Source organism: Talpa europaea (genome assembly GCF_964194135.1).
Source record: "Talpa europaea genome assembly, chromosome: 2".
Taxonomy (NCBI): Eukaryota; Metazoa; Chordata; class Mammalia; order Eulipotyphla; family Talpidae; genus Talpa; species Talpa europaea.
Window position 1 is genome coordinate 112,421,046 of NC_140068.1, and position 11,489 is coordinate 112,432,534.

At 45.8% G+C, this 11,489-nt stretch overlaps 1 protein-coding gene across 1 annotated transcript; it reads left to right on the forward strand.

Moving 5' to 3' along the window:
- Positions 1-2,722: 2,722 nt before the first annotated feature.
- LOC311188271 (patr class I histocompatibility antigen, A-126 alpha chain-like) lies at positions 2,723-10,011 on the forward strand (the record flags this gene model as incomplete). Its single annotated transcript, XM_084259411.1, has 7 exons — positions 2,723-2,763; positions 6,740-6,783; positions 7,297-7,566; positions 7,766-8,041; positions 9,045-9,320; positions 9,441-9,560; positions 9,995-10,011. 7 exons carry the CDS (start codon positions 2,723-2,725, stop codon positions 10,009-10,011), a joined length of 1,044 nt encoding a protein of 347 aa, XP_084115537.1.
- Positions 10,012-11,489: the final 1,478 nt, after the last annotated feature.

Below are 11,489 nucleotides of genomic sequence, written 5' to 3' on the forward strand. Positions count from 1 at the left end.
AACAGGAAAAATATATTTATTTTAATTTATTTTAATTGTTTATTAATATTGATTTTTTAAATTTTTTACCTCATTGTTCCTTTTTGAACAATATTTGCTTCCCCACCCCCTCAGGTGTAGTCCCCATAGGGTTTCCTTCACCAAGTCATCCATGTACCATCACCCCAGTCCCCAGTGCTCCTCCCTCCCTCTGATCCCTCTCCCTCCTCCTCCTCCACTGATGTCTCTGATTTATAATTGTCCGTTTTTGCTTGTGTTTTAAACTGATATTATTTTTTGCACTGATGTCTTGTTTGGTTCCCCTATATTCCTGCTATAAGTGAAACCATCTGATATATTTCTTTTTCTTTGTGGCTTATTTCACTGAGCATAATTCCTTCTAGTTCCATCCACATTGCTGCAAATGGCATGAGTTTATCTTTTTTGATTGCTGAATAATATTCCATTGTGTATATATGCCACATCTTCTTGATCCAGTCATCTATTTTTGGGCATTTGGGTTGTTTCCAGGTTTTACCTATTATAAATAGTGCTGCAATAAACATAGGTGTACAGGTGTTCTTTTGTTTTTTGTTTTTTTAAGATTTATTTATTTATTTATACAAGCACTGGGTACAATCAGAAGCGTGGGAGGGTGAGAGAATTCACCAGAGCCAGAGTGGGGCAGAACAGGCAGACCGACGAAATACACTGCTGAGGGGAGCAGTGGGCGCGGCAGAAGAGGTCTGTCGCGCCATGTGGGACCCTCGCCGGGCCAGGGATCGAACCAGTGTGTCAGAGGCTGCGGGCAGCTTCACAGTCCAGTGCTCAACCTCTGTGCCACCAGGGGAGGCCCCAGGTGTTCTTTTGAATCAATGTTTTTGTGTCCTTTGGGTAGATCCCTAGGAGTAGAATTGTGGGGTTGTATGGTAGCTGCATTTTTAGCAAATTGAGGAATCTCCACACAGCTTTCCATAGTGGTTGGACCAGTTTGCCCTCCCACCAGCAGTGTAGGAGAGTTCCTTTTTCACCACATCCTCGCCAACATTTGTTTGTTTTTTTGATATGTGCCATTCCTACTGGTGCAAGGTGGTATCCCAATGTGGTTTTAATTTGCATTTCCCTGATTATCAGGGATGTTGAACATTTTTTCATATGCCTGCTGGCCATTTGCATTTCCTGTTTGGAAAATGTCTTTTAAGTTCTTCTGCCCATTTCTTGACTGGATTGTTTATTTTGTTTTTGTTGAGTCCTGTGAGTTCTGTGTATATCTTTGTGATCAATCTCTTATCAGTTGACTGGAGGAGATTTTTTTCCCAATCAGTGGGGTGTCTCTCTGTTTTGGTTAATGTCTCTTTTGCTGTGCACCTTTTCAGTTTGATGTAATCCCAGCTGTTTATGTTTTCCTTGAGTTTATTTGCTTTGGGTGATGAGTCTTTAAAGATGTAATTGTGATATATGTCTTGTAGTGTTTTACCCATATTTTCTTCTATATATTCTATGGTTTCAGGTCATATGTCTAGTTCTTTTATCCATTTTGAGTTGATTTTTTTGTGCACGGTGAAAAGTAGTGGTCTAGTTTCATTTTTTTTGCATGTGGTAGTCCAGTTTTCCCAGCACCATTTATTGAACAAACTGTCCATGTTCCATTGCATAGTCTTTGCTCCTTTGTCAAAGATCAGTTGTCCATATAAGTGTGGCTTTATTTCTGGGCTCTGTATTCAGTTCCATTGGTCTGTGTGTCTGTTTTTGTTCCAATACCAAACTGTTTTAATTATTATGGCTTTGTAGTATAGCTTGAAGTTTGGAAGTGTGACACTGAACTGGGCTACCACCCATGTCCCAGATCTGAGAGCTTTGGAACTGAGACCCAGGGCTTGAAATTTGGGATGTGGGATCCCCACAACACACGACACAGGGCAGACACAGCACCCCACGTCGTTGAGCCATTCCCCCCCACCCCCACTCAGTTCTCTGGAGACCACAGGAAAAAGCACAGCCTGGAAGGATACTAGGAAAGATCTCTGGTGCCACCTAGTCATCAGAAAAAAATCACCAAATTTTATGGCTGATTTTAATAGAACCACTCCAATCTCCTTATGATTTCTATCTTCATAGTTTATCTTTTTGCCATCAATTTACCTTCAATGTTTCTTTATAGTGAAACTTCAGCTCTTGTAAGCAATGTATAGTTCACTTATACGGTACTGTAAATTTAAGCTTCATCCTTTTATCAGCTGTGTGAGGCAGACAATCTAGACTCTATTAGTCTTATTTCACAGGTGACAGTGGAAACATTCCCATATTTAGCATGACACAGAACTAGGACCCAAACCCAGGGCTTCCACACTCATAACTTCTTTTTCCAAGACTTCTTTTGTTGTTGTTTATGATTTATTTATTTATGGGCCTCCCTAGTGGTGCAAGGGGTTAAGATACAACCTATGAAGCTCTCCACAGCCTCCTCAGTACAAGTTTGATCCCCAGCCAGAGAGCTACCCACATGGCACAGCAGACCTCTCTTGACTTGCCCACTGCACCCCTAAGCAGTGTATTTCTGTCAATCTGCCTGTTCAGTCAATCTACTCTGTCTCTGGTGAATCCTCTCAACTCCCACACCTCTGGCCTGTACCCCAGGCCAGCATTTCTCATGAGGTTGCAATCATGATGTCAGGCTTGATGGACCTGGAAGGATCTACATAAAGGCTCCACAAATGGAGATCTAGCAAGTGGAAGGATCTACATGCACGTGGCTACTCGAAAAAAGCTTCAGTTCCTCACCAGGTGAGTGTTGCCTTATCTGAGTGCCCACCCAGTGCAGCAAATGTCTTCCCCTAGAGAGTGAGCAGGAGAGATCAAGCAGGAGATTGCAGGGCCTTTTGAGACTCACTGTGAATGGACACAGGTTACCCCAGCCTCCTCCATGAGCAGGGGCCGGCAAGTCCAGTGCCTCACAGGAGGGGCACTGGTCTTGACCTCTTGAGTACATAAAAAAAAAAAAAAAAACTGTGGACATTTGAAAAACTTCTACTGTCCATCATCTGGCTACTAAATATTTATATCCTTTTGTCAAATAAAGAAAATTATGCCGATACCTATATAGAGTGGTCAGGCTTTATTCAAACAAGCACCATGGAGAAAGCAGGTTTAATTCTAAATACATGAAAGATATAAGATTTAACACATCTGGACTCTTTTATTTTTCTGGGGATTCCTTTTCTTCTCCAGTGAAGTTGGACATTTGTCAGAACGAGGCCAAATCTGCCCCTGCTGGGTCTTGAATGGTTTGACTTGTCTCCATGTGATTCAATGGTCAAACTAGGTTTTGGACAGCGTCTACCCAGATGTTGACTTTCACTCACTTGTTGGTTACCTTGTTCCTGGTGTACCCAAATACCCAAATGCAGGCACCAAATCTGATGTTTGATTCCTCAATTCAGTAGGATTTTTCTTCTGATTCTCTGAGCTTGTGTGGATTGGGGAAGTCATAAGTCTTGGGTGCAGACTCACAGATTGCACCAGGATGAGCCTGCCACTCAAGGGTAGAATGCCCTCTAGGTTCTTTCTGGTTTTCCAGCAGTTTCTCTTGAGTGTTCCACACCTCAGCACAGTTTAGAGGTCATTCAGGGATTTGACAATGTTTGTATTCAGATTTGGGATCGCACCTCCCCATCTGTTGTTAAAATACATGTTAATTAAACTATTTGGACATGCCATATTTTAAGGACATACCTAAAACCCGTGTAGAAAAATCCATGATTTCCACATGAAAGTAATTTTATTATACATTATATTTTATTACTTTATTATACAACCAAGCACTGGGGGGCAGATACTGAAAGTTAACAACATTCTAGAGATATACTGTCAACATGGCAGCTATTAGCCACATATGGCTTTTTAATTTTAAATGATATATAGTAAAATATGCAACATCTCAGCTCATGAGCCACATTTCAAGTGTTCAATAGTTAGAGGCACCATATTGGTCAGTACATATATAGAACATTTTTTTCTTCTAGAACATTGTTGGACAGCACAGCTCTTCATGTTTTGGGAGCATCAAGTCGGATGCCTTAAACACATGTAAAATCAAGAGGCCAATATTATCTCTCTTAAAGATTAGGTGAGGTCACTGGATGGAAATATATATTAAACAGGTGTAAAACAAAATCAAAAACATTATCAGTAGGTCTGGTGCCTCCAGACACTAATTGTCCCAGTTCCAAAGGGAAGCACCTGTCTCTCCACCTCCCTTCTCAGATTGAGCATGCTCTCATCATCTCTGAGGAATGAGTGCTCTTCCAGGGATTCCAGGGGCAAAGCTCTAAGAAAAACTTGGGAAATTGGAAATCCAAACCAAGGAGATGGATTCTGGGAGCTAAATAAGAGAAAGGCAGAGGATACTTGGGAGACTCTCCCTGGTGCACTGAGAAAGGCATTTCCAAAGTTGGTCTGTGGAACCCTTGAGGTCACCCAGAACCTTTCATGGGATCCAGGAGATCAAAACTACTTTTATAACATTACTTAGATACCATTTGCCTTTCACTATTTTGACATTTGCTAAGATAAAACTTAGTAAGAATGAAGGGCCCCCCCGGTAGCACAGGCGGTTGAGCGCCACGCTGTGAAATGTCCGCAGCCTCTGCAGCACCGGTTTGATTCGGGCCAGCCGGGGATGGTCCCACATGGTGCGGCAGGCCTCTCCTGGCGCACCCACTGCTCCCCTCAGTACTGTATTTCATTAGTCTGCCTGTTCTGTTCCCAGCTCTGTCTCTGGGGAATCCTCTCACCCTCCCATGCATCTGGCCTGTACCCCGATTCTTGTATAAATAAATAAATAAATCTTAAAAAAAAAAAACTTAGTAAGAATGGAAATTATAGTACAAACTGCAGTAGTAGTTATTTTTCACCACCACCTTCTTCCAGAATAAAAAATCCAGACCAGTTTTACTTCAAAATGTCCTGGTTAAATCATGAAAGCATATTTTCTATTTATCATCCTGAAATCCACATTTTTTTAAAGGCCTGAAACAATGACAAGAAGTGCATATAAGGCAAGTCTGCTACAGTCCGAAGTGCTATGTCCCAGGGGGGAAAATGTATGAAGTGAATTCACCTCTTCTTTTAGGCAATATCATTTTTAATTGAAGGAAAGAATGGCTAAAAACATGGTTACTTAGACTAGTTGAATTGGCAGACAACTTCTGAAAATGAATGTGAGTCTGTCCCTTTTAGAAATCAACTGATGGCATTTGTTGCCTTGATAAAATGTAAACTCCAAGAGAAAACCAGAATTATGGAAAATTAAGTCCTAGCACTATAAACTTGACAACTTACAGTATGGACTAATTTTTCTTTTGGGATCTGTGGTAAAAAGTAAAACATATGATGTTTGATAACTTGATCCAGTGTAATTAACACTGTATATCTATATAACACATAGTGAAACAATAGTTAACATTTTTAAAAAATCATACAATTGTATGATTAATATACAAGACAGGCCTATGGAGTTAATAGAACAGAATAGGAAATATTCAATGACATTGTTTCAGGCTTCACTTTGCAAATAACCTTTGAGAAAATATTACTTATATAGTTATAATTTAGTATGAAAGTTGTAAAAAAGTTGAATATTCATAATCTGAAAAGGTTATTAAAATACGATTCCTACATATTTCCATGAGATTGTATATTTTTTCACAGATTTCAAACAAAACATTAAATGCAGAAGAAACTATGAAAATTAAAAGATCTTCTAATGAGACAAAAATGACACTTGCAAAAATATAAAATGTAAAAGTTCCCCTCTTTAAATTATCCTTATATTTACAGAAAGTTATTTTCTTAAAAATGCTTTGTTAGGGCCTCCCTGGTGGTGCAAGGGGTTGGGACGCAAACTATGAAGCTACCTGCAGCCACTGCAGCAAGAGTTCAATCCACAGCCAGGGAGCTACCCACATGGTGCAACAGACCTCTCCTGTCTCTCCCGCTGCTCCCCGCAGCAGTGTGTTTCAATACATCTGCCTGATCTGCTCCCCACTCCATCTCTGGTGAATCCTCTCAACCCAAGCATCTCTGGCCTGCACCCCAGCTCTTGTATGCATAAATAAATCTTTTTAAAAAATGCTTTGTTAGGGCTTCCTCTGTGGCACCATGGGTTGAATGCAGAGCTGTATGCCTGTGCACAATCTCTGTAATGAGGGTTCGATTCCCGGCCGGCTAGGGAGATTTCCACATGGTGAGGCAGACCTCTCCTGCCTCACCAGCTGCTCCCCTTAGCAGTCTGCTTCTGCCCGTCTGCCTGTTCTGCTCCCCGCTCTGTCTTTGGTGAATTCCCTCACCCTCCCACGCCTCTTGCCTGTACCCCAGTGATTGTATACATAAATAAATAAATAAATCTTTTTAAACAAATTAAAAAATGCTTTGTTAGCATACATTGGTTATTAATACTCTAAAGTAAAGAAGCAATACCATCTTTAAACGCCTTTATTCTAGTAAATATTTAAAGTTATAACCCACATAAAAAATTCGGCATGGGATCCATAATAATTTGTGAGACTGTAGAGACATACTGAAAGAAAAATGTTTGAGAATCGCTGACCCAATTCCTGGGCCTGGATTCAGGGAGGCAACTGTGTGACAAAGGTCTTGGTGCAGGAGAGGAGGGGTCTTGGGGTGTGGCTCTCAAGGTCTCAGTCCCCAGAGCGCTGTCTGGGGTTGGAAGGTGACTGTCGGGGCTTCCTCATCTCCCCAGTTTCACTTTCACAGCCCGTGTCGAGTCCTCCTTCCTGGATACTGGTGAGTCACCCCAGGGCTCACTCCCCATTGCCTGGAGGTCTCCAGAGCAGCCAATCAGCAGCCCCGCGGCTCCCGTTCCAAAGCCCTCGCCCGCCCGCCGGGACTCCGTCTCCCCAGCCTGGGTGGAGGCGCGTCCTGGGGGATGGGGGGCGCAGCCCTCCTGCTCCTGCTCGCGGTGGCCGCGGCCCCGAGGGAGACCCGGGCGGGTGAGTGCGGGTCGGGAGGGGACCGGGCGCTACCAGAGGCGGGAGCGAGGGCGTGGGCGGGCGTGGGAAAGGCGCGACCTCGCCGCCGCCCTAGTTGTCCCCCCACTTTGACCCCGCCCTATCCTGGCCCCTTTCCGTCCCCCCAGACCCCAGCCTCCTCTGGCCCCCCGAGTCCCGGCCATTTTCGTCCCTCAGCCGCTTTTCAGTCTCACTCGTCTTTCACCCACTTTCTGTCTAGTGGGCGCCCCCTGGGACTCGAGCCCCCGAAAGGGAGAAGACTAGCCCGGGTCTCCCCTCCCGCCCCCAGGCCCCCACTCCGTGAGGGTTTTCCACACCACGACGTCCCGGCCCGGCCTCGGGGAGCCCCACTACATCGCCGTGGGCTACGTGGACGACACGCAGTTCGGGCGGTTCGACAGCGACTCCACAGGCCAGAGGGCAGAGACTCTGACCCCGTGGTTGAAGCATGTCCGGCAGGAGGTGCTGGACGAGGAGACGCGGATCCTAAGGTACAACACAAGGTGGTACCGAGCGCAACTGCACTTCCTGCGCGGTCTCTACAACCAGAGCGAGACCGGTGAGCTGGCGCGGGTCCGGGCCGGGTCAGCACCCTCATCCCCATGGACAGGTGTGGGGGGGGTCGCTCAGGGTCTCCCCCTCCAGGCTTCTCTGCAAACTGCCCACGGGACTTTCACCCCCTTTCATTCTGTTTAGTTTATTCCCGGTGGAGGGGTCTGTGCGGGCGGGGTGACCGCGGGGTGACGGGGCGGGGACAGGCTCTCACACCTTCCAGATGATGTCTGGCTGCGACGTGGGGCCCGACGGGCGCCTCCTCCACGGGTACAGACAGTTCGCCTACGACAGCGCTGATTACCTGACGCTGAACGAGGACCTGAGCTCCTGGACCGCTGCGAACATGGCTGCTCAGATCACCCGGCGCAAGTGGGAGGCCCAGGGTGAGGCAAAGCACATCAGGAACTTTGTGGAGGACAAGTGCTTGAGGTGGCTGCGCACATTCCTGGAGTACGGGAAGGAGACTCTGCAGCGCACCGGTAAGAGGGGCCTGGGGGCTCCCAGTTCTCCCCTGCCTGGAGTAACTGCGGGAAATGAGTCCTCTCTCTAGTCCCCAGAGGGGGGACTCCCCTGGGTTTCATGTTCTGCACTAGAGAGACTCCCAGAGACTCCTGCTTCTCCTGAAGGACAGTGAAGGGATCCAGCCTTTCCTGAGAAAGACAGACAATCCCTGACATCACGGGTCACCGGGTCCTTTTGACCAGGGGCCTGTTTGAGAACCACGAGTTTCTCTCTCTGTCTTGTTTCTGGCCTGAGAACATTTTTAGTTATGTGATTCCTGCTTTTCTGTGTCATTCACCTTCCACCCAGGTCAGGAATAAAAAGTCTATGTTCCACTCCCTCTGCTTCATCCTACTCTGGGTTTTCATCCTCATTCTAGAACTTTCTAAGGAATAGGAGACTCTCACAGATTCCCCAGATTAGCCTGTTTTTTACATTTTATGCTTCTAGCTGTTACAAGGCAAACCCTGATATAAAATGGGGTTTCCTGACTGTGGGTCCTCACCTGCACGCTTAAAAGGGACTTATGAATGTTAAATTGCAGACACACACAAAAGGTTGATAAAAGGTTTATTTACACGGGAAGGGGAAATGGGAAATGAATAACTCAGGGAGAAAAAGAGGGAGATAAAGTTCATAAATGCATCCTACCGGTTACGCTCACCTGGAATCCCAGTGACCCACAGAGGTGGCGAAAACCTAGCACGCCTCATGGCCAGTTAAATACCCAAACGGAGAGCCCAGTTGCTTAACTCCACCCTTGGGTCCTCCCAACCTTCCCTTTGGTGATCATGGGATTTGTAGTTCCCAGTGTCGTGGGGGTGGAGTCCACAAAGCCTGTATGGAGTTTGCTCAGGACATCCTCCACCCCTGTCATTCCTGCCCCACCAGTTGTCTTGTCCATTGTGAGGATGGTCTCATCAGGAGTCCTCAGTGTCCATGGAGGAAACACAAAGTGAGTTTTCTAATTTACCACCTCAGATCCCCCAAGGACACGTGTGACCCACCACTCCACCTCTGAGTATGAGGTCACCCTGAGGTGCTGGGCCCTGGGCTTCTACCCTGCGGACATCACCCTGACCTGGCAGCGAGATGGGGAGGACCTGACCCAGGAGATGGAGGTGGTAGAGACCAGGCCTGGGGGAGATGGAACCTTCCAGAAGTGGGCGGCTCTGGTGGTGCCTTCTGGAGAGGAACAGAGATACACGTGCCACGTGCAACATGAAGGCCTGCTGGAGCCCCAAGTCCTGAGATGGGGTGAGGAGGGGGATGTGGGCACAGAGGCTATTCTCAGGGCCATCAGGAGGCCTTCTGGAGCCCTTCAGAGGGTCAGGATAAGGCCTGGGGCTCAGGGTATGATCTTCCTTTCCCTACCAGTGCCCCCTCATCTGTCCTCCATCCTCACCGTGGGCATCATTGCTGGCCTGGTTCTCCTTGGAGCTGTGCTCACTGGAGCTGTGGTGGCTGCAGCTGTGATGTGGAGGAAGAAGCACTCAGGTAGGGAAGGGTCTGGGGGGATCTTGTCCACTGGGGGCTTTCACATCCCAGGGAGAACTTGCCTTGCCTGGTTAATGGGAAGTACCATCCACATACACGTGGTTTGCCTAGAGGGCATTTAGTCCAGTCCCCCCTCATCTCCTTTCCTTATTTTTCCCAGTCCTGACCTGGGTCTTTACTCACAGTTCTGAAAACTTCCCTGTTCTGCAAGATTAAAAGATTCTTTTAGGTCTTTTGACCTGACTGCTCCCTGGTCTCACGTGATGTTTCTTCCCACAGGAGGACAAGGAGGAAGCTACACTGAGGCCGCAGGTAAGTGTGGATCTGGGGTTTGATTCCTGAGCCCCGGGGGATAGTGTTAATGGACTTCATGGGGGAGTCACCCTCATCAGTGTGGTCTCATCTCTGACCAGGTTCTGTTTTGTTCTCAACAGGCAGTGACAGTGCCTAGGGCTCTGATGTGTCTTTCAGCCCCTAAGGATCTTTTACAGTGAACCTGATGAGGCTCCAGTTGTGCACACCCTGGACAGCAGGGTGATGGTGTCACTGTTGTTCTTAACTGTGATATTGAGCATTTGTTCATATTTTTATTTTTCTATGTCTATATAAGTTGCTATATCTATAAATAATAATAAATAAAATATAATTAATAAAAAGATTTATTTATTCATGCATACAAGAACTGGGGTACAGGCCAGATGCACAGGAGGTGATAAGATTCACCAGAGACAGAGTGGGGAACAGAACAGGCAGAGTGATTAAATACACTGCTGAGGGGAGCAGCGGGTGAGACAGGAGAGGTCTGCCGCACCATGTGGGATTCTCGCCCGCCGGCCGGGATCGAACCTGCACTGCAGAGGCTGCAGACAGCTTCACAGTACTGCGCTCAACCACCAGCGCCACCAGGGGAGGCCCGGAAGCCATTTTTTTTTTTTCTATATTTATAACACTGTTTTTGTCCTTATTAAAATTGGGTTATTTCTTGCTGATCATTGAGTTTTAAGCATTATTTGTAAATTCTTGATACAGTCCTTTATCAGTTTCATGTTTTCCCTCACTCTGTGACCTGAACTCCTTTACTGTTGGGAAAACAAGCATTATTGCCCTGACAGAAGCATGGAGATATTTTTTTAGAAAAGAAAAGATAAATTGCTAATTGGTTTTGAGCAGATACTGGCTGACTGGGATGTTGGGGGATGGAAGGGAATGACTGACTTACGCGTATCCTTGAGTGTTATTTAAATGTCTTTGCATGAGCATGAAATACGCTTTCAAAAATAAATTACACTTCATTCCTCAATTTATAAAACTCTTCACACATCACGTCCAAATCATGTGTTAAGATCAGAATGGCACGTGGGTTACAAGTGATGGACCTGCATATCAGAGTCACACAGTCATGGTTTCTCTCAGGGATCACTCTGGTGTTGTCCATTCTGTGGGTGTTGAACAAATGTATAATGACCTGTGTCCATCGTGAGAATATCATGCAGAGTTATTTTCACTGTTCCTAATGTCTTCTGTGCTGCAAGGAAGCAAAAGCAAAAATAAACCAATGGAATCACATGAGGCTAAAAAGCTTCTATATAGTGAGGGAAACTCATTAAAATGAAAAGACAATATCAAGTTGGAGAAAATATTTGCACATCATCAATCCAAAAAGGAGTTACTATACAAGATCTACAAAGAACTGCAAAACAAGAAAACAACTCAGTAAAAAAAGGGCAGAGGAGCTAAATAGATACTTTGGTAAAGAAGACATACAGATGGCCAATAGGTACAAGGATAAATGTTTGTCATGTGCTGTCAGGAAAATGCCACTGAAGGGTGTGGAGGAAAAGGAACTCTCTCTGGTACATGGTGGGTGGGAATGAAGTCTGGTCCTGTTAGTGGGCAGAATGAGGGTTTCCCAGGACCCTCAAACCTGTA